This window comes from Piliocolobus tephrosceles, chromosome 6 (assembly GCF_002776525.5).
Source record: "Piliocolobus tephrosceles isolate RC106 chromosome 6, ASM277652v3, whole genome shotgun sequence".
Taxonomy (NCBI): Eukaryota; Metazoa; Chordata; class Mammalia; order Primates; family Cercopithecidae; genus Piliocolobus; species Piliocolobus tephrosceles.
In genome coordinates this window covers 145,736,294-145,759,765 of record NC_045439.1, presented here as the reverse complement: position 1 = coordinate 145,759,765, position 23,472 = coordinate 145,736,294, and the positions used below count along the sequence as shown (strand labels likewise).

The following is a 23,472-nucleotide window of genomic DNA, read 5'->3' as shown; positions in this document are numbered from 1 at the left end:
CTCGGGTGGTAATGCTCGCTGGCTGCTCGCCTACTGCTGTGCAGCCCAGTTCCTAATCAGGCCACAGCCTGGGGACTGGGAACCCCTGCTATAATAAACTGAGTAAGGTGACTAACTTGTAAAAGAAGGAGACTTCTTTTTTTTTTTTTTTTTTGAGGAGGAGACATTTCAGCATTCCCTGAAAAACATTCTTTTTTTTTTTTTTGCTAGAGACGGGGTCTCACTATGTTGTCCAGGCTCGTCTCAAACTCCTTGGTTCAATCAATCCTCCTGCCTCAGTCTCCCAAAGTGCTGGGATTACAGGCGTGAGCCACCGTACCTAACCTCCCTGAAAAATCTGTGGTAACTACACGTATTACATTCACAAGGCTACAAAGGCTTCTTTTCCATTATTATCATCCTTTTCAGAGTTCTTTTCATTTTTCTGATTTTTTCCAAAGACAGCCTTCTAATAGCTTTTAACAAGACTCTACTTATCCACAAAGATCAATATTTTCATTTCCTAAAAACCAACTAGTTGCTTTAGAGGGCAAAGCTTTCCATAACCCACAGAGGTGCCAACATGTAACAAAAGTAAACCATACTAGGATTGACATTTTATAAAAATAACATTTCAAAAGACAAACTGGTAGTGTGCGGAATTTTAAGGTAACAGAATACGCTAAGATTCTCAACCGTGGAAACCTGCCCAGGGTAGGTCCAGAAACGAAACAAGTTCACAAGTCAAAAGCACACACAAATGTTTTTATTTTGAGACAACCACCACACTTCAGTATGCATAAGTGCTTTATGCATACCTCCCGTTTTGTCACACAAGCAATTAAGATGTGTCCTTAAGGAATAAGACTTAGAAAACTAGTAATTTTTACTTCTTCATTTAGGATTAAGTGAAACCTATTTTTTTACTCTGAGTCAGTGATGGTGAAAAACATAGTGACTACTAGTATAGTTTGGTGCCACTGATATCTTTTGTACTAAGGTGCCAGTGGTTTTACCTTCTCATTGCCCTGCAACATCAGCACAAATGCCAGAACATTTAAAAAGGCAATTAGTGTCTTTCAGTTATTACTAAATAGTTTTGTTCTTATGGACCATACTTTGAAACTACTGTATTAAACTAATTCAACTGTCTTTTTTTTTTTTTTTTTTTTTTTTTTTTTTTGAGACATGGTCTCACCCTGTTGCCTAGGGCTGGAGTGCAATAGCACAATCTCGGCTTACTACAGCCTTGATTGACCTCCTGAGCTCAGCAATACTCTTCTCCCACTTCAGCCTCCCAAGTAACTGACTACAGGCACATGCCACCAAGCCCAGCTAATTTTATTTATTTTTTGTAAAGAAAAGGTCTATGTTGCCCAGGCTGGTCTCAAACTCCTGGGCTCAAGCAATCCTCCCGCCTCAACCTCCTGAAGTGCTGGGATTGTAGGCATGCGCCACTGCACCTGGGTGATTCAACTGTCTTTAACATCATCACTGTGTCAGTTTACATAAAGTGCCAGGGAACTATATGCAAATAATAAAGCTTCACCTAAAAGGCTGAATATTCAGGGGCCTTAAGAAGCTTGTCCTCTTGGAATTTAAACATTTCTTCTTTGCCATCTTCTTACACTATCACTTTGGCATTATCTAGAAATCATAAAATAATTTGTTAATGCCAGAAGAAAATCTTGTCTGGATCCCTTTGTTTACAAGGAAAAACTGAGAAAGCAACCATTTACCAGGCAAGGACAAACTTCAACAAATATTTACTGAGTTTCTTCTGTCAGAGACTCAGTGTACTATCTGCTATGGACACAAAGATGAAGGAGCTTTAGTTTTCACCTTCAAAACCCTCATATATAGCTAGAGGCTTGGGTATAGGGATGGCTGTATCATAACCTCTTATAGGCTATAGCAAATATCCACATGAAGCACTATCCAAACATAGATAAGGAAGCATAGGAAAGGTAGAGGAGGAGAACCTGAAAAGAGATGAGCTACCATGGCCAGCCTGAACAGATGCTCAGTAGGAATATAACAGGCAGTTAAGAAGAGAAAGATAGCTGGGCACGGTGGCTCATGCCTGTAATCCCAACGCTTTGGGAGGCTGAGGTGGGAAGATCGTTTGAGTCCAGGAGGTCGAGATCAGTCTGGGCAACATGGCAAAAAATTGTCTCTACCAAAAACAAACAAACAAAAAATAAATGTAAAAATAACACAAAAAATTAGCCAGATGTGGTGGCAAGCAACTGTAGTCCCAGCTACTCAGGAGGCTGAGGTGGGAGGATCACTTAGGACCAGGAGTTCAAGGCTGTAGTGAACCATGATCATGCCACTGCACTCCAGCCTGAGCGATAGAGCAAAAACCCTGTCTCAAGAAAAAAGTAAGAGAAATAAAAGAAAAGGTATCAAAAGAAAAGGGACGAGCATGAACAAAAGCATGAAAACACAAATACGTGTTACACAGTAAGGAATTACAAACAGTGCAACTGGCGGTGATAAGGGATGAGGAACAACAGCAGATGAGATTGAAAAAAATTAGCTATATTAAGATGGGGAAGACATGAATGCCACAGTAAGGAATCTAGGATAGACTTTTGACAGGAAGTCTCTTTTTAGCAGGACTATTACATTTGTGTTTGGTAACAGAATGATACATTGGAAGCCTAGAGACAAGGAGGCAAAATAAAAAGGTCCTAAACTAGGATTGGTTAGTAAAAAGGATAGTAATAACGTGAAACAAATTTCAGAGGTAACTTGATCAGGGATAACTGGATGTGGAAAATGAAGGAAAAAAAATTCAAGGATGACTCAAAACCCAAGAATGGTTCTCAGATAAGCCAATCAAAAGGGGGAAAGCCTCAAAAAGAGAAGGTATTAAATTTGAGTTTCAAGTAAGTTTCAGATAAATGTCTGTTCCAGTGTCACAAATTCCAAGATAAATGTCCACATTAGTGGCTTTTACTTACAAATACATGCTAAGAATCAGGTAATACTTCTCAGTTTCTAGTTTACACTTTATCCCTAAAAACACTGTACAACTGTGATTAGGAGGATATATTACCAGGTAATTAGAGTCAGTTAATATCTGAGTTATAAGTATGACAGTTTCAAAGGCAATGGCAAAGCAAGCCTGGGGATAAGTGTCTAGGATGATAGCTACTCTTAGCATTGTCTAAGCAAATGTCTCAGTAACAAGAAAATCTTACCTAATACTTCATTACCTGCTCTGTTTTTTGCTAAAATGTATTGTAAGGGCACTTCTGACACTTTTAAGTGGAACAGAGCAAAAAAGGAAAGCACAATACTACAGAACAGTATTTACATACAAAAAAAAAAATAACAGGAGACAACTCCTGAATATTTGGCATTTTTCATTTAAATCTTCAAACTTTTGGCCTTAAAACCAAAATTGTCAAGCTGGACACAGTGGTTCATGCCTGTAATCTCAGCACTTTGGGAGGCTGAGGAGGGCGGATGACCTGAAGTCAGGAGTTCGAGACCGGTCTGGCCAACACGGTGAAACCCTGTCTCTACCAAAAAACACAAAAATTAGCCAGGTGTGGTGATGCATGCCTGTAATCTCAGCTACTTGGGAGGCTGAGGCACGAGAATCACTTGAACCCAGGAGGCAGAGGTTGCAGTGAGCCAAGATCATGCCACTGCACTCCAGCCTGGGCGACAGACTCTGTCTCAAAAGAAAAGTGATTTTTAAAAATGGAAAAAAAAAAAAATAGGGCTCTAGAAAGCTGATTTGTCAGAGCAGATGTTAGAGCAACAAGGATTTTTTAAGCTACCTTCTGAGATAGCATAATGTCCATTAACTAATTGGGCATCAACTATACCCCAAGCTGCATCAAATGAGACACTACAGCAGTCCCCTTCATCCTCAGGGAACACGTCCCAAGACCCTCAGTGGAAACTTGGAAGTGCAGATAATACCGAACTTATACATGCTATGTTTTTTCAATCTGATAATAGTTAAGTGACCAGCCGAGGCCAGTAGAAGCAGGTAGGTAGTCTACATACTGCTACATACAGGATAAAGGGATGATTCACGTCCTGGGTGGGATAGTGAGCGATCTCATCACACTACTCAGAATGGTGTACAATTTAAAACTTACAAATTGTTTCTTTCTGAAATTTTCTATTTAATATTTTCAGACTGCTGCACACCTCAGGTAACTGAAACCTTGAAAACTGAAACTGCAGATAAGGGGAAACTAGATGACCACCTATCACTAGGCAAATGACAATTTAGGGAAAAAAAATAAAAAATTTAGGAAGAAACAAATTATAAGTGATTATAGAAATCTACTGACTCTATAAAAGTTGATCGACAGCTTTTTTAAAAAATATACATGAGGGGGCCGGGCGCGGTGGCTCACACCTGTAATTCCAGCACTTTCGGAGGCCAAGGAGGGTGGATCACAAGGTAAGGAGATCGAGACCATCCTGGCTAACACAGTGAAACCCCGTCTCTACTAAAAATACAAAACAATTAGCTGGGCGTGGTGGCAGGTGCCTGCAGCCCCAGCTACTCGGGAGGCTGAGGCAGGAGAATGCTGTGAACCCGGGAGGCGGGGCTTGCAGTGAGCTGAGAACGCACCACTGCACTCCAGCCTGGGCAACTGAGCAAGACTCGGTCTCAAAACAAACAACAACAACAACAACAAAAAATGAGGCTTTTTAAAACACAGAAAATAATGCAAGGACCACCACTACTACCATCTCCGTGGGCCCCAAAGGATCCAGTCACTCCAGGTTTAGAAGCAGCCTGATTACTATCTTGCCCAGTAATGTCAGCCTAAATAAATTCTCATTCTATTTATCCCATCATTTAATGAAAACAATTAAGCTATTTATACAAAGTTATATAGTAATATAGTGTCAAGATCAAAGGATGAGTTGTGTATACAGTCAATAATTTAGCAAAGTTATGGCCTATGATACTATGCCTATTATAAGAAAGACAATGATTACCTAAAAGGAATGACTGAGGAAAGGGGAGGTGATTAACCTTAGGAAGAAAAATTTTTCCTTCAGGATTCCAAACTGATAGTTATATAAAAAACAAAACCATTCAGGGTGCTACCAGTACTAAGACCAATGAGTGAAAGCTAATATGGAAGTAGATTTTATTTCCATTTAAAAAAAAAATCAATAGGCAAACACTGGATTGAGATGCATCACAAAATCGCTCACTGTTATTTACTTGCAGTTAAGCAGAGACAGCAGTGTTTTAGGAAGACTTCTTACAAAAGCAGGAGCTCTCAACCCTGGCTGTGCATTAAAACAATCCAGGAAAGATTCTTGTTTAATGGCAATGCCTGGCCCAAACCCCCCAGAGACCCACTTACTTGGTATGCGGTAGGGCCTGGGTGCCCACATTTTAAAAAATCCCCAGGTAAGAAAATCTGAGTAAGATCACTAGATCACATCAATGTCATTATCCTCATTGTGATACTGTGCAAGATGTTTTGCAAGATACTGTTTTTATAAGATGTTACTATTGCAGAAAAATCGGTAAAGAGTATGTGGGATTCAATGCAATACCACTTTAGTCCCACCAAGAATGGTCATCATCAAAAAATTAAAAAATAACAGATGTTGTCATGGATGCAGTGAAAATGGAACACTTCTACACTGCTGGTGGGAATGTAAACTAGTACAATCACTATGGAAAACAGTGTGGAGATTCCTTAAAGAACTAAAAGTACAACTACTATTTAATTCAGCAATCACACTACTGGGTATCTACCCAGAGGAAAAGTCATTATACGAAAAAGATACTTGCACATGCCATTTAGAGCAGTACAATTCGCAATTGCAAAAATGGGGAACCAGCCCAAATGCCCATCAATCAACAAGTGGATAAAGAAACTGGTGTGTGTGTGTGTGTGTCTGTGTGTGTGTATATATATATATGATGGAATACTACTCAGCCATAAAAGGGAATGAGCTAATGGCATTTGCAGCAACCTGGATGGGATTGGAGACTACTATTCTAAGAGAAGTAAATCAAGAAAAGAAAACCAAACATTGTATGTTCTCACTCCTAAGTGGGAGCTAAGCTATCAGATGCAAAGGCGTAAGATTGATATAATGAACTCTGGGGACTCGGGGGAAAAAGGTGAGAAGCGGGTGAGAGATAAAACACTACAAACTGGGTTCAGCGTATATTGCTCAGATGATGGGTGCACCAAAATCTCACAAATCACCACTAAAGAATTTACTCATATAATCAAATACCACCTCTTCCCGAATAACCTAGGGAAATAAAATTTTCTTGGAAAAAAGAGTATGTGGGATTTTTGCATTATTTCTTGCAACTGCATGTGAATCTACAATTTTTTTTTTCTTTTTTTTTGTGATGGAGTTTTGCTCTTGTTGTCCAGGCTGGAGTGCAATGGCACAATCTCAGCTCACTGCAACCTCTGCCTCCTGGGTTCAAGTAATTGAACCTCCCGACTAGCTGGGATTACAGGCGCCTACCACCACGCCTGGCTAATTTTTGTATTTTTTTTAGTAGAGACAGGGTTTCATCATGTTGGCCAGGTTGGTCTCGAACTCCTGACTTCAGGTGAACTGCCTGCCTCAGCCTCCCAAAGTGTTAAGATTACAGGCGTAAGCCACTGTGCCCGGCCGTGAATCTACAATTTTCTATTTAAAAAAGAGTAATGAAAAAAATCCCCAGGTGATTCCATTACGTAGCTAGAGTTAAAAAAAAAAAAAAAAAAAAAAATTCAGTAAACTGGAGACTCTCAAATTCCTACCAATTCTGAGACTACAAGCTATTTTAAACTTAAGCCACTGAAAGGTTATTAGGAATGTTTATCATTTACAGATATGCTTTGCAAAGACAAATGTAAATAGTTTATGGTTAATCCAAAATAAAAAATCCAACACACTATGTTCTCACAATAGTATACAAAAAGATTGGATAGAAAGGCATTATACAACAGCTGTAATTTACCTCTTAACAGAGAGAGAGAGAAACAAACAGCCGGCCTCTAAGATGGCCCCCAAAGACCCCTGCCTCCTGGTCTTCACATCTTTGTATAATCCCCTCCACTTGCATATGGGCTGGATTTAATTATTCACTTATAGTAAATAAAATATTGCAAAGTGATGCGATGTTACTTCTAAGACTAAGTTATAAAAAGAATGTGGCTTCCATCATATCAGCCTTCTCTCTCAGATCCCTCACTCTGGAGGAAACAAGCTACTGTGTTGTCAGCCACTTTATGCGGAGGCCCATATGCCAAGGAACTGGTATCTCTGGGCAACAACCGGCCAGTGAAAATCTGGCCTGGTCGCAGCCAAATGAGTGAGCTTGGAAGGGGAAGCTTCCCCAGTCAAGCCTTGAGAACTGCTACCCAGGACAGACACGGTGGCTCATGCCTGTAATCCCAGTATTGCAGGAGGCTAAGGCAGGCAGATCCCTTGAACTAAGGTGTTCAAGAGCAGCCTCGGCGATATGGCAAAACAAAAAAATACCGGTCTCTACCAAAAAAAACCCACACACACAAAAAAATAAGCTGGGGCGTGGTGGTGCATACCTGTAGTCCCAGTTGCTCAGGAGGCTGAGGTAAGAGATCACTTGGACTCAACAGGTGAGGGTTGCCATGAGCTGAGATTATGCCATTGCACTCCAGCCTGGGCACTAGAGCAAGCCTCTGTCCTCAAAAAAAAGAGAGAGAGAACTGCTACCCAGCTGTCACCTTGGCTGCAGCCTTGTAAGAGACCTTGGGGGCTTATGCCAGAGGCCCCCAGGTAGGCTGCATCCAGAATTGTGACTCACAGAAACTATGATATAATAGATCCTTGCTGTTTTAAGCCGCTAAGTTTTGGGATAACATAAGGCAAAAGATAACTAATCTATATAGTTACCACAGGTCAACCCCAAAAGAAAGGAATCTAATCTGATGACTTCTGCTTACCTTTCATCATAGTCTTTAATCTCCCAGGTTCTACATTACTATCCAGCATTTTAAAACTCCGTTCTACTTTAGCTACCTTCATTACTCAAAAACTCTCCTCATTCTCACCTCATTCAATTCCTTAGAATGACTTCCTCTTTTTTATCCACCCAAATCCTAGCCATCTTTGACAACACCTACAGGCATCTCTTCCATGAATACCTATTACTATCCACTTACTTAAATTACTCACTAACCTAAGAGCTTGGTGTTAATTCTAAGAGACTGTCAACTCCTTAAGCATAAGTCTTCTCATATTCCTTTAAACAGGACTTCATATCTATCCAGGACTTTGTATCTCTTCCAGCATACTAATAAATTAGAAAACTCAATGTTCTACATTAAAAAAAATCTAGGAGTGGAAGGGAAATCAAGAACTCCAATGTGCTGGGCGCGGTGGCTGAAGCCTGTAATCCCAGCACTTTGGGAGGCCGAGACGGGTGGTCACGAGGTCAGGAGATCCAGACCATCCTGGCTAACCTGGTGAAACTCCATCTCTACTAAAAAATACAAAAAACTAGCCGGGCGAGGTGGCGGGCGCCTGTAGTCCCAGCTGCTTGGGAGGCTGAGGCAGGAGAATGGCATAAACCTGGGAGGTGGAGTTTGCAGTGAGCTGAAATCTGGCCACTGCACTCCAGCCTGGGCGACAGAGCAAGACTCCGTCTCAACAAAAAAACAAAAAACAAAAAAAAAGAACTCCAATCTAGAATGTCAGATGTCACTACTTTGGTTTGTATATTTGCAAAAACTGGCCGGGCACAGTGGCTCATGCCTGTAATCCCAGCACTTTGGGAGGCCCAGGCGGGTGGATCACCTGAGGTCAGGAGTTCAAGACCAGCCTAGCCAACATGGTGAAACCCCATCTTTACTAAACATACAAAAGTAGCCAGGCATAGTTAGTGGTGGGCGCCTGTAATCCCAGCTACTTGGGAGGCTGAGGCAGGAGAATCGCTTGAACCCAGGAAGTGGAAGTTGCAGTGAGCTGAAATGGCACCACTGCACTCCAGCCTGGGCGAGAGAGAGACTGTCTCAAAAAAAAAAAAAAAAAAAAAAAAAAGGAAGGAAGGAAGGAAGGAGGGAGGGAAGGAATGAGGGAGGGAGGGAAGGGAAAAGAAAAGAAAAAAGAAAAAAAAGAAAAGAGAAAATACTGAGTAAAGACCACCTTAGCTGAAGGACAGCAACTACGATGACAAACACCTTCCAACCCTATCGATAAGCCTAGTGTTGCCGAGGTTCTGGAAACTTTCTCATTACTGCTTTTTTTTTTTTTTTTGAAGCAGAGTCTCCCTCTATCACCCAGGCTGGAGTGCAGTGGCGCGATCTCAGCTCACTGTAGCCTCCACTTCCCAGGTTCAAGCAATTCTCCTGTCTCAGTCTCCCAAGTAGCTGGGATTACAGGCACGCACCACCACACCCAGCTAGGGTATCACCATATTGGCCAGGCTGGTCTCAACCTCCTAACTTCAAGTGATCTGCATGGCTCAGCCTCCCAAAGGGCTGGGATTATAGGCATGAGCCACCGTGCCCGGCCCCCTATTATTAGTTTCTTAAACAATTTACCTTGCCTCATTAACCCACCTCTGTAGTAATCTATCACTACACATAACATACAGAGAAACACTACTGTTAAATTTCAACTACATCAGCAGTTCTCAAACTTTAGCTTGCATCACCATCACCTAGAGGGCTTGTTAAAACAGCCAGACCCCATCTCCAGAGTTTGATTCATAGGACTACTGCTATAGCAATTTAACAAGTCAGTGTAATTTAAACTTACAGCTCAAGGAGATAAGCTGGGAAAATATAGTCCAAGAGGAATAAATCTAAACTGTACCAAACACTTCAGTAACTTCAAAACACGTGTGCCTGCACACATCATGCACAGGCTTGTACATCCTCTTCCTCCTCTCCCAATTAATGAATTTAACCACAATATGCACACCTGAATTCAATTTCTTGGAAAAAATGAACATCTCCAATTAACTGAGGTTTTTAAAATGTTAAACAAACAAAACGCTTAATGTAAAAAAGGACCAATCCAGTAATTCAACTCCCTCATTTTCAGTCCCAGATTAAAAACAAAACAACACCAGGCAGCGTGGCTCACTGTGATCCCAGCACTTTGGGAGGTCAAGGCGGGCAGATCACCTGAGGTCGGGAGTTTGAGACCAGCCTGACCAACATGGAGAAACCCCATCTCTACTAAAAATACAAAATTAGCTGGGCGTGGTGACATAATACAAAATTAGCTGGGCGTGGTGACATATGCCTGTAATCCTAGCTACTCAGAAGGCTGAGGCAGGAGAATCGCTTGAACCTGGGAGGCAGAGGTGAGCTGAGATCGCGCCATTGCACTCCAGCCTGGGCGACAGAGCGAGACTCCGTCTCAAAAAAAAAAAAAAAAAAAAAAAGTTTGGCTGGGCACCATGGCTCACGCCTGTAATCCTAACACTTTGGGAGGCCAAGGTGGGTGGATCATTTGAGGTCAGGAGTTCGACACCAGCCTGGCCAACATGGTGAAAACCTTGTCTGAAGTACAAAAATTAGCTTGGTGTGGTGGTGCATGCCTGTAATCCCAGTTACTTGAGAGGCTAAAGCAGGAGAATTGCTTGAACCCTGGAAGTGGAGGTTGCAGTGAGCCGAGATGGGGCCACTGCACTCCAGCCTGGGTGACACAGCGAGACTCGTATCCAAAAAAAAAAAAAAATTGAAGGTTCTGAGATACTAACTAGACAAAGAAAAAACCAGGGCTCTCACTGACTCCCCAACCAGTAAATAATATGCTAGAATAGTACACTGCCTTCCTTAGTTTAGGCTTGCAACCTCAACTTTGAGGTTCTTTAATTAAATCTCTTAAATAGGTGAAACAAAGCTTTCGAACCAACAGTCAACAAAAAATTTCTTCAGTAAGGCTTAGATATTTTAATGAGTTATTTGGCTAGGCACAGTGGCTCACACCTGTAATCCCAGCACTTTGGGAGGCCAAGGCAGGCAGATCATGAGGTCAAGAGATTGAGACCATCTGGCCAACATGGTGAAACCCAGTCTCTACTAAAAATACAAAAATTAGCTGGGCGTGGTGGCATGTGCCTGTAGTCCCAGTTTCTCAGGAGGCTGAGACAGGAGAATCGCTTGAACCCGGGAGGCAGAGGTTGCACTAAGCCAACGTCACACCACCACTGCTCTCCAGCCTGGCAACAGAGCAAAACTCCGTCCCCCCCAAAAAAAAAAAAAGTTATTTAGCATAATAAATCTTATAAAAGCAAGATACCTATCCACTGTTTTTTATACCTCCTCTCTGACCAGCTCCATATTCCTCTCGGCACACACTCTAAATAAGGTACAGGTTGCCTATCAGAAGATTCTCAGATTTGGAATATTTAATTATACTTACAATCAGCATCCCTAAACTGAAAATCCGAAATCCGAAATGCTGCAATGAGAATTTCCTTTCAACACATCAGTGCCAAAAAAGTTTTGGATTTCCAGGCCTACCACTTTGAGAGGCTGAGGTTCGAGGAGCGCTTGAGGCCAGGAGTTTGAGACTGGCCTGGGCAACAAAACAAGACCCTGTGTCTCTACAAAAAAGAAAAAAAAATTAGCCAGGAGTGGTGCCACACACCTATAGTCCTAGCTACTTAGGAGGCTGAGGCGGGAGAAATCACTTTAGCTCAGGAGTTGGAGGTTGCAGTGAGCTATGATCTTGCCATTGCACTTCAGCCTGGGCAACAAAACAAAGTGATTTCAGAGCATTTCGGATTTTTTTATTAGGTATACCCAATCTGTGCTCCTAAGAGCTGCTGCTCTTCTCACTCACTCTGTCTGAGTCAAAATCGTGACAGTGGATTAACTATCACTATTTCAGTGGTTTTAGAACTATCACTAGAAGTCTAAAAAGTCTAAAATACAGAGATGCTCAGGTTCCACCTCAGACTTCATTAATGAGTAGGAATCTCTGGAAGTGGAGTCCAAGGACCTCCTTGGCAAGAAGCATATCCTCTGCTTAACATAGTGCCTGGCATACTTAGAAAGCACAATCAACATCTTCTGGACACTGTTGTGGAAATACAAAATGGCAAGTTTAAATACTCCCAACTGCAGAATTGAACAGGGTTTGTTTAATAATTTACCTAGCTACTTATACAGTTACATTAGAAAACCACTTTTTAGGCTGGGCACGGTGGCTCATGACTGTAATCCCAGCACTTTGGGAGGCCGAGTTGTGTGGATAACCTGGAGTTAGGAGTTCAAGACCGGCCTGGCCAACATGGTGAAATCCCCTCTCTACTAAAAAATACAAAAATTAGCTGGGTGTGGTGGTGCACACCTGTAATCCCAGCTACTTGGGAGGCTGAGGCAGGAGAATTGCTTGAACCCAGGAGGCGGAGGTTGCAGTGAGCCAAGATCACACCCCTGCACTCCAGCCTGGGCAGCAGAGTGAAACTCTGTCTCAAAAAAAGAAAAACCCTGGCCAGGCATGGTGGCTCACACTTGTAATCCTGGCACTTTGGGAGGCCAAGAAGGACAGATCACTTGAGGCCAGGAGTTCGAGACCAGCATGACCAACACGGCGAAATCCCGTAACACAAAAATCATCTGGGCCTGGTGGCAGGTGCCTGTAATCCCAGATACCAGGGTGGGAGGCGGCTGGGGCAGGAAAGACTGAGGCGGGTAATCTCTTGAACCTGGGAGGTGGAGGTTGCAGTAAGCTGAGATCAGGCCACTGCACTCCAGCCTGGGTGACAGAGTAAGACTGTCTCCAAACAAAACAAAACAAAAAAACTCTGATTTTTTTTTTTCCCTTAAAAGCTGAAAAGGCAAGCTAGGTAGCCACAAAGGATTTAAACAAAAGACCAAATTAGCCGGGCGCGGTGGCTCAAGCCTGTAATCCCAGCACTTTGGGAGGCCGAGACGGGCGGATCACGAGGTCAGGAGATCGAGACCATCCTGGCTAACACGGTGAAACCCCGTCTCTACTAAAAAATACAAAAAACTAGCCGGGCGAGGTGGCAGGCGCCTGTAGTCCCAGCTACTCGGGAGGCTGAGGCAGGAGAATGACGTGAACCCGGGAGGCAGAGCTTGCAGTGAGCTGAGATCCGGCCACTGCACTCCAGCCTGGGCGACAGAGCGAGACTCCATCTCAAAAAAAAAAAAAAGACCAAATTAAATATATTAGTTTGTTTAATTTGGTCTTTTATTTAAATGTTAATCGGGAAAGTACAGAAAGCCAGAAAACCAAGAGTTTTCTGAAAGAAAAATAAAGTTGACTTATTTAAAGACCAAACCTAACCTGCAGATATCCACAAATAACAGTATTTATGCTGTTGCCCAGAACTCCTCTCCCAGAAAAAGTAATCAAATTCCCAAGGAAACACTAAATTAATTTGGTGATCTTTTTACATTTCAAACTTTTTCACCTGCTAATGTATCTTACCTGATTTCATACTGAAAATTAGAACTGGAAACAGGGAATTTAAATTTTTAAGAATTAACAGTAAGCTCTCTAATGCAAACTAAGTAAAATTCAGTGTTTATCAAACCAACATTAAAAACCTAGATAACTGCTATTTCCAACCTCTATTAATAGAAAGAAGTCTTACAAACCAGTAAAAGAGAAATATCCCAAAGAGGGGCAATGGGCAAGAGAGGATAAAATGAGCAAAAAGCAAGTGGCAATTTAAAAAAGAAATACCAAGCCCAATAAACGAAAGTTCAATTTCACCAGGTTTTTTTTTGCCCATCAAACACTGGTTGGGAAAACTAGCATAACTTTTCTGAAAGCAATGTGGTAGTATGTATCAAATGCATTGAAAATGAGCAAATTCTTTTGACTCAGCAATTCACTTTATCCCAAGAAAGAAAGAATACTCAAAGACTGACCTATAATTATATTTTAAATGTTTATAAAAGCCAGAAACTAGAAAATAAAAAGGAAGGCAAATCACAGACAGATTAAATAAATCAGTTTGGATCGATAATCACGTAAGTTCTCGAAAAACTTACTTGACAGAAGGTTGTTCAGAGGATTTTTGTAATGTTTTTCCACTGAAAACACAGAACATACAGTACGGTTCCACTGTTATTAATGTGGAACCATATTAGTAGCTATCCAAAGGTCTAGAAAAATAACTACAGTTGACATTTTGGTGTAGGTCTCTGGGTGGCAGGCTTGTTTTGTCTTTTTATTTTTTCTTACCTAATCAGATTTGTCTTACACGTGCATCTTCTACAGGCCGGGCGCAGTGGCTGAAGCCTGTAATCCAGCACTTTGCGAGGACGGGGCAGGCGGATCACGAGGTCAGGAGTTCGAGACCAGCCTGGCCAGCATGGTGAAACCCATCTCTACTAAAAATACAAAAAATTAGCTGAGCATGGTGGCGCACGCCTGTAGTACCAGCTACTGGGAAAGCTGAGGCAGGAGAACTGCATGAATCCGGCAGGCGGAGGTTGCAGTGAGCTGAGACTGTGCCATTGAACTCCAGCCTGGGAGACACAGCGAGACTCCGTCTCAAACAAAAAAAAATTATCTTCTACAATCCTCGACTTCCTTCTTAGACTGTGTTCTCTATATTAAAAAATTAAGACTTCCACTATTTAGTAATGGCACTAGGTATCAGAGATTTTTCTATTATGTAAAACACTGTATTCAAACAGTGCCTGAATAGATGATTCAATTTTTAAAACTTACTTATAATACTATAAAAATCTGTTAATAATAGAAAGTCGAGTTGACAGTGACATACTTCTAATTTGTCAATGAATATTTAGCCAACCAATTTAAGTTAAAAAAGAAATGATGACTGACAAGCAAGAGGCAATAGTAAGGAACCTGCTGCTCATATATGTTTCCTTCCAGGTTTTCTAGAAGTTGCACTAAATCAAGCTTCATTGTTATTCTTCGGCCATATCCCTGATACCTCAGGACAAGTGAGGTTTTTTTCCCCCAAACAAATGATTTTTGATTTTCTAAAGCTCAAAAATGCAAAATCTGACGCATATGGTTCACTGAGATGTGGTTATCAACTTACACCAAGCCTAACTTACCACAAAATAGAAAATATCAGAGAAAGGAGTTCACAAGCAGAAAGTCTCTTCTTTCTAACTCACAGTAGAGTCTTGTCCAATATTAGACAACACTGCGTTTTGTTGCTGTTTTAGCTAAAAGGATGGGCATGCAATATGCAGTAACTATTCCAACAGCTTCAAGCAAGTCATATGCTACGACTAGAAAAAGTAGCAGTTAGGTCCCAAACAGCAAAAATGTAAAAAAGATGTAAGCAGAAGCCTCACCATCTGAAAAGAAGGCCCATCAGCACCTCTTCCGAGAAATAGTTCCCTTCCCCCACCTTTAAGTAGGCACTTGAGACTGCCAAGATTCATTTCTTTATTAACTGGTGCCCACTTGGGGCAACTGTACACCAAGCTGCTCTAAGGCCTACTCTAATCCCTTCCAAAAGTGCTCAAATGAGGCTAAGGCCGGGGTAACCCTTGTCGGGGCCCAATTCTTCCTGATTCCTCTTCCCCACCCCACCTCCTCCGCCCCGCCCCAGTAGGCGCTTGCCCAGCCAGAGAAAGGACACCGGGCCCACGAACTGGCAGAAATTGCCCGCAAGAGAAGGCTTAGGCGGCCGAAGGCCTCCGCCATAGCAGGACTTGGGAAGCACCGCCCCCAGCGTACCTCCCCACACCCGGCTAATCGGCGAACCTCTGCTTTCGACACCCTCTATCCCCAGCAGAGGCAGTGGAGAAGACAAGGCCGGGAGGCACCGGGCTGGGCTGCGCACCAGGCCCAGGCCTGTCCCTTGGGACCGCGCGTGCCGCCTGAATCCGCTTCCCCGTCGAGCCCGGTCCAGCTGGCGCGGCGGCCACCCTCACCTGGATGACCTCGTTGACCTCCCGGATACATTCCACCATGTGTTGTAGAATCTGCTCGGCCGTGAGCACCTCGTAGCGGTAATCCTCCTCCTGCTCGTGCCCCGGCCCGCCGCCGCCGCCGCCGCCGCCGCCGCCGCCACCGCCGGGCCCCAGAGCGCTGCCGCCGCCACCGCCCGTCTCCCCGCACAGCAGTCCGTCCCGCTCCCCGCCGACGCCCAGGCCGGGCTCCACCAACTCCACCTCGCCCAGATCCAGGGTATCATCGTCCGGCTCGTCGTCGTCTTCGTCCTCCTCCTCCTCGGCGCCGCTGTCCTCCTCACTGCACTCCTCGTCCTCGTCGAACTCGTAGTTGTAGCCCTCGTCCGAGTCCATGGCGCGACGCGCGGGGGCCCGGCGGACGCTGGCCGAGGCGGGGAGAGGGCGGGGACGCCGAGGCCCCGGCTCTCGCTCCGGCTCCGGCTGATGTCCGGACGCAGGCCTGGCTCCGGCCCCGCGGGCCGCGGCTCCTCCCCAGGAGCGGCGGTTGGCGTTTGACGGCTGGTGGCGGCGGGGAGGGCGCGGAGGAGGGAGGGAGGGAGCGAGGGGGCCGCTTGCTGCCCGCCTCAGTCAGACGCGGCTCCTCTCCGGCCTCCGAGAGAAATCAGTCCCCAGCGCCACCTCCACGGCCGCTGCTATCGCTACTGAGCCAACAAAGGGGCGTGCGTCACCGCGTCGCGTTGCGTCGTCGCGTCACTCCTCTTTGCGTCACTGCGCCCCGCCCCGACGCCCCTGCGTGGAGCCCGGGGAGACCCCACGGCCCGGCCTACCTGGGCCTAGGACCCGAGCGGGAATTGCTTTCTCGGTTCTGTCTGCTGCCGCTGTGAGGGCCGAGCGGAATCCCGTAGAGCTTTTATGTGAACAGATTGCGGCTTCCTGGTCACCAGTCACCGAGAGAGGGACCCCGAACCGCCTAGGTGGTGGTGTTTGCCGCAGGCCATAGGGATCCAGCCCCCTCCGGCAGTCCCATGGGGACGCGGCCTTCCCACCCGGGCGGAAAGGCGCTTCCCGCCCGCCCTGCGGTAATCCCGGAAGCCGTGATCTGTTAATCTAAAATTTCTGTTGCTTTGGCTACTGATGGAAACCTGTTGTAAGTGGAACCTCTAAACTGTATGCCAGGCGAACCCACTTTAGGTAGCTGTGTGATTCTGTTCACTTGTACAGACATGCAGTGGTTTTTAAGTCTCCTATAATGACGTCATTTTAAAGAGGCATTTCCTCAACCCCGCTGATTAGAGCGCCTCTTGAGAGTCCTAAACAATGTACACAGCGATGATTTTCATGAATTGAGCACTGTGTAAGGGCTTTACATACATTCTGTTTCATCTTGATGGAGCCATAGTACCCATTTTATACCTGAGGAACCTGAAGCTCGGAAAGGAAAAGGGACCTGGCCAAGACCACATAACCCTTGCCCTATTTTAGCCGCTGGATGCCCCAAAACATGAATCATAAAAATGCATTGTAATGCATATGTATTATATACTGTATAGTACATAAAAGACATGAATGCTTCAACAAAATACAGGCAATAATAGAAATATCTACAAGGGCCAAATGTAGCAAGAGAGAGAATGCTTGAATCTCATCTGAAAGTGTGCTATGTGAGCTGAGTGTTGTTGAATGGCTAGGAGTTCAACAGAGAAGGCAGGGAAGATGGTCTGGCCACAGAGAACAAGCAAAAGCGCAGAAGGTGTCAAGTAATTAATAGTTTGGGGAGCTTAAAGTGCATGGAGGGTAGATGGCAAAATATTAGGCAAGTTAGTCAGGGGTCATGTCAGTAAGAGCATTTTATGCCTTTTTAAGAGTGGGCTTAAATCTTTGTAAACAGGACATGAGAGCCAGAGAAGTGTTATGAAGGAAGAAGAGGCATAAGAAGGCTCCCTCTTGAGATAATCTGAAGAATTGGCCAGATTGAAAACCTTTTAAAATCTAAATCCCTGCTTTGTTGATAAATCTTGCTGTTCAACCTATAGGTTCCCTTTGGAAATTGATTTTGAAAAGTGAAAAATTCCGTTATAATGTTAAAAAGCCTCTACCAATTTGTCCATTTTGTAAGTTTCAAAATACTGATAATTTCTTAACCTCAGGATTTAAAAAGTAAAGCTTTTAACCTCTACTGGTAGGTCTAGGTTCTTTTTTGTTCTTTTTTTTTTTTTTTTTTTTTGAGATGGAGTCTTGCTCAGTTGTCCAGGCTGGAGTGCAGTGGCGCAATCTCGGCTCACTGCAAGCTCCGCCTCCTGGGTTCACACCATTCTCCTGCCTCAGCCTCCCAAGTAGCTGGGACTACAGGCGCCCACCACCACACTTGGCTAATTTTTTTTTGTATTTTTAGTAGAGACGGGGTTTCCCCATGTTGGCCAGGATGGTCTCGAACTCCTGACCACGTGATCCACCCACCTCAGCCTCCCAAAGTGTTGGGATTACAGGCGTGGGCCACCGCGCCCGGCCCTTTTTTTTTTTTTTTTTTTGAGACAGAGTCTCGCTCTGTTGCCCAGGCTGGAGTGCAGTGGCGATCTCAGCTCACTGCAACTTCCACCTCCCAGGTTCAAGCAATTCTCCTGTCTCAGCCTCCTGAGTAGCTGGGACTATAGGCGCATGCCACCACCCCAGGCTAATTTTTGTATTTTTAGTAGAGACAGGGTTTCACCATATTGGGCGGGCTGGTCTCGAACTCTTGACCTCAGGTGATCCACCTGCCTCGGCCTCCCAAAGTGCTGGCATTACAGGCGTAAGCCATGGTGCCCAGCCAGGTCTAGGTTCTTTGATTCAGTGTTCCTATTTAGCAATTCTAGATTGCTGCCACAACTAAGGCAAGCCATAGACACAAGCAACACTTCTCTCTACCCGGTCTCCATTGTGATATTACCTACAGAAAAATTCAGTAGGTACCTAATCAGTACTCTAAACTCCTTTGCCTCACTTTTTCATCGTACCCCTACCTCAAATGAACCCTACCATCCATATTCTCCCCTTTGATAATGGAACAGCTGACCACTATTAGAGAATTGTGCATAGCCATCTGTATTCTATTACTAAATGTCTTTTTTTTCTTTTTTTTTGGAGGCACTCTTGCTCTGGCATCCAGGCTGGAATGCGGTGGTGTGATCACTACTGCAGCCTCGACGTCCCAGGCTCAAGTGATCCTCCCACTTCAGCCTCCTGAGTTGCTGGGACTACAGGTGCACACCACCATGCCTGGCTAATTTTTTAATTTTTTTGTGTATATACATCTCACTATGTTGCCCAGACTGGTCTGGAACTCCTGGCCTCAAGCAATCCTCCCACCGTGGCCTCCCAAAGTGCTAGGATTATAGGCGTGAGCCATACACCCAGCCTACTTAATTTCAATCACCAAGCACAACTCAAGCCTCAATACTTCCCAGCAATCCTATTAAATTTTTCCAGATTGTTCTCCCTCTCTCAGCAACTGTTTCACACCTTTGCCAATTTCCTCAGACTTCCAACCCTGCCCTTTCACATCTTCTCAAAGCACATGACTTTTTAAGTCACAGAGGAATTTGAAAATATCTGGACCAATGTGACTTGAGACATGCTGAGCAAAGAAGAGGGTGTTAAGGGATAAAGTCAGAGAAAGCAGATCAAGGTAGGGGCCAGTAGGGGCCTTGTAGGTCATCTTAAGAAGTTTACATTATTGCAGTGGCAATTATTAAAGGGTTTTAAGCAGAAGAGTGAAACTATATGATCTGTGTTTTTAAAATATAACTGGGCCGGGCGCAGTGGCTCAAGCCTGTAATCCCAGCACTTTGGGAGGCCGAGACGGGTTGATCACGAGGTCAGGAGATCGAGACCATCCTGGCTAACACAGTGAAACCCCGTCTCTACTAAAAAAATACAAAAAAACTAGCTGGGCGAGGTGGCGGGCGCCTATAGTCCCAGCTACTCGGGAGGGTGAGGCAGGAGAATGGCATAAACCCAGAAGATGGAACTTGCAGTGAGCTGAGATCTGGCCACTGCACTCCAGCCTGGGCGACAGAGCAAGACTCCGTCTCAAAAAAATAAAAATAAAATAAAATAAAGTAAAAAGATAACTGCTTTATGGAGAATGGACTATGAAAACAAAGCAATTATGAGGCTATCTCAATAGTCCAGCTAAGTAGTGATAATAGCCTGAACTAGGGTTGTGGCAGTGGAGGTGATAAGAAGCGGCCAGATTGAGATAGAATTTGAAAGCAGAGCCAAAATATTTGCTGATGGCTTGACAGTGGGTTTGATGCAGGAAACAAGGATGCCTACTATATTTGGAGCTTGAGCGACTGGTTGAATGGTGGCATCACTTACTGAAACATGTTATTTGAGGTGGTCATTAGACATCAGGGTAGAGGTGTTGAGTAGGCACTTCCATAAACTAAAGTACAAGACTGAAGGTCAGGAAAAATTAGAGCTGGAGATAGAATTTTACCCGAGTTTACACCAGCAATGTTGAGAAGTGGCATGGGATAAAGGTGAAGAGGATAAAAGTTATTGAAGCAGATGGACCTGAATTTGCCTCTGCCCCCTTATTGCTGTCTGTAACCTTAAACAAATTACTAAGCCTCTCTTTTAGAGGTTTACTTTAGAGGATCATAATTCCTGTTCTCATAGGATTATTTGTGAGTATCAGATGAAATTATGTATTTAAAGCACTTGACACAGTACCTGGCACATAGTTAAGTACTCACAAAATCAGAGCTTTTAAAAAGTGTCATAAGTCACCTTTATAATCTTTTAATCAGTTTTTGTTTGTTTGAGACGGAGTCTTGCTCTGTCACCCAGGCTGGAGTGCAGTGGCATGATCTCGGCTCACTGCAAGCTCCGCCTCCCGGATTCAGGCAATTCTCCTGCCTCAACCTCCTGAGTAGCTGGGACTACAGGCACACACCACCAAGCCTGGCTAATTTTTGTATTTTTAGTAGAGATAGGGTTTTACCATGTTGGTCAGGCTGGTCTCAAACTCCTGACCTCATGATCCTCCCGCCTCGGCCTCCCAAAGTGCTAGGATTACTGTCATGAACCACCACACCTGGCCTAATCAGTTTTATTTTAATTATGCTTATATGTACACAGCCTGTGTCATCCCCATTTTCTAGGGAAGACAATTGGTCTGATTTTTTTCTCAGAAACCTTTTCCATGATCTTATGACTTCCTTTTTTATTAATATCATGAAAAGTATTACAGTGCTTCTGAATTTTTGGGTCTCCTATCCATGGATAAACCTTGATAACCATGGTTTGATGGTTAATTAACTTTCGTTCTATACATATTTTTATAGAACTAATTAGTTAACATTCATTCTATACATATTTTGGAAACCATCTTAGATTCAGGTTAGATTATGGTGCTATTTAAGGAAAACCAGTAGAACAACTTCTCTCTGGCCCCAGATTGGCCAAGGGATGACCCACATACATTATTTTGTTTTGTTTTTTAATGACTTGTTCTTAAAGGTATTGCATGTGTTATTGTTTTCCCAGCTATGGTGATTACTAGCTAGAAGCACAGTAGTCTCTAAACAACAACAGGAAAAGGTTCTTGAAAAAGAAAATACACAAATTAATACCTTTTTGGTGCCGAGATAATCATTGTTGGTAATTTGGCACTCCCGTTGTCCCCAAGTCCTAGTAAGGTAAAAAAAATATTGGTATACATTTATAAAATATCTATTCATGGGGCAAAATTCCATAAATATTTATATGCTAACCAAATGATTATGTACGGAATACCAACAGGAAGACTATGCAGGTGCTTTTCAGATAAATATAAATTACAATAGCACTGGAATTTTTCTCAGGGCAGATAATAGAAGTGTAAGCTATGGAAAAGCCAACTGTACCAACTGTTCCAGTTGGCTCAGGATGGGTTTCCTGGGACACTGAATTTTCAGTACCCACCCTGGGAAGTCCCAGACAAGCTGGGATGGTTTGGTCACCCTACAGGGCCTCTGACCAAAAATTCTTGTATGTAAGCAATTGTCTCTAAAATCAAGTGAGAAGAAATTGCTTTTTGTCATTTTGTTTATAAAATTACTGTTAATGCAGCAGTTTTTGTTTTTGTTTTGTTTTGTCCTTTTTTGGGGGTTGGGGGCGGAAATGAAGTCTCACTCGGTCGCCCAGGTTGGAATGCAATGACATGATCTCGGCGCACTGCAACCTCTGCCTCCCGGTTCAAGTGATTCTTCTGTCTCAGCCTCCTGTGTAGCTGGGTTTACAGGCATGCGCCACTACGCCTGGCTAATTTTTTATATTTTTAGTAGAGATGGGGTTTCGCCATGTTGGCCAGGCTGGTCTCAAACTCCTGACCTCAGGTGATCCACATGCCTTGGCCTCCCAAAGTGCTGGGATTACAGGCGTGAGCCACCACGCCCGGCGTGTTTGTTTTATTGTTTTGTTCGTTTGTTTGTTTGTTTTGAGACGTAGTCTGGCTCTGTCACTCAGGCTGGAGTGCAGTAGTGCGATCTCGACTCACTGCAACCTCCGCCTCCCGGGTTCAAGCGATTATCCTGCTTCAGTCTCCCGAGTAGCTGGGACTAAAGGTGTGTGCCACCACGCCCAGCTAATTTTTTATATTTTTAGTAGAGATGGAGTTTCACCATGTTAGCCAGGATGGTCTCAATCTCCTGACTTCGTGATCCACCCGCCTCAGCCTCCCAAAGTGCTGGGATTACAGACGTGAGCCACTGCGCCTGGCCTTTTTTGTTTGTTTTTTAATGTTTTAGGTGTTCCTGTGTTTTACCAGGAAGGAGGTAAAGAAATTAAAATTAAATTTTATTGCAAATTTAATATTAAATTTTAATCAAAGCACAAAAAGAGACACTGATAAGTAATCAAAGCACAAAAAGAGACACTGATAAGCTGAGTACTTTGCATTTCTGTAAAAACATCTATGTATTTCAAATTTTGTTATGGATACCAATCGAGTGTTACAGCATTATTGAGAGATCATATCACACCAGTTCTAAGTGTTAATAATAAGGTATAAAGAAACCGAAGTTACATGCCACATTAGAAGTCTGGTAGAGATAGTGACAACCAAAAGTAGAACCCAAGATTCTTAACTGCAGCCATTTCTTTACGATCTCCCCATCCTGGTACAGCGACTCACGCCTGTAATCCCAGCACTTTGGAAGACCAAGGTGGGACAATTATTTGAGGCTAGGAGTTTTAGACCAGCCTGGGCAACATAGTGACACCCTGCCTCTACAAAAAAATAAAACGTAAGCAAATTAGCGAGGGCTGAGTGCAGTGGCTCATGCCTGTTATCCTAGCACTTTGGGAGGCCGAGATGGAAGAATCACTTGAGCGCAAGAGTTCAAGGCCAACCTGGGCAACATAGCAAGACCCTATCTCAAAAAAAAAAGAAAAAATTAGCCAAGCATGGTGGTGCATGCATGTACTCCCAGCTACTCAGGAGGCTAAGACAGAAGGATCCATTGAGCCTCCAGGAATTTGAAGCTGCCGTGAGCTATGATCATGCCACCGTACTGCAGCCTGGATGACAGAGTAAGGCCCTATTTCTAAAAATAAAAATAAAAGTTATTCTCTACCTTACCTTTCTTACAGAAACACAGTTGTCCCTTGATATCTGCAGGAGATTGGTTCC

At 43.8% G+C, this 23,472-nt stretch overlaps 1 protein-coding gene across 2 annotated transcripts in view; it reads right to left on the bottom strand.

Annotated features, from left to right (window-relative positions):
* Nucleotides 1-16,561, bottom strand: part of ARIH1 (ariadne RBR E3 ubiquitin protein ligase 1) — a 112,030-nt gene extending 95,469 nt beyond the window's left edge. The window contains exon 1 of one of the 2 annotated variants that reach the window (XM_026455426.1): nt 15,837-16,561. In XM_026455426.1, coding sequence (XP_026311211.1) covers nt 15,837-16,208 — 372 coding nt within the window. In that variant the 5' untranslated portion in view covers nt 16,209-16,561. The remainder of the gene's footprint in view (nt 1-15,836) is intronic. The other variant, XM_026455428.2, reaches the window with a different exon arrangement.
* Between the last annotated feature and the right edge of the window lie 6,911 nt (nt 16,562-23,472).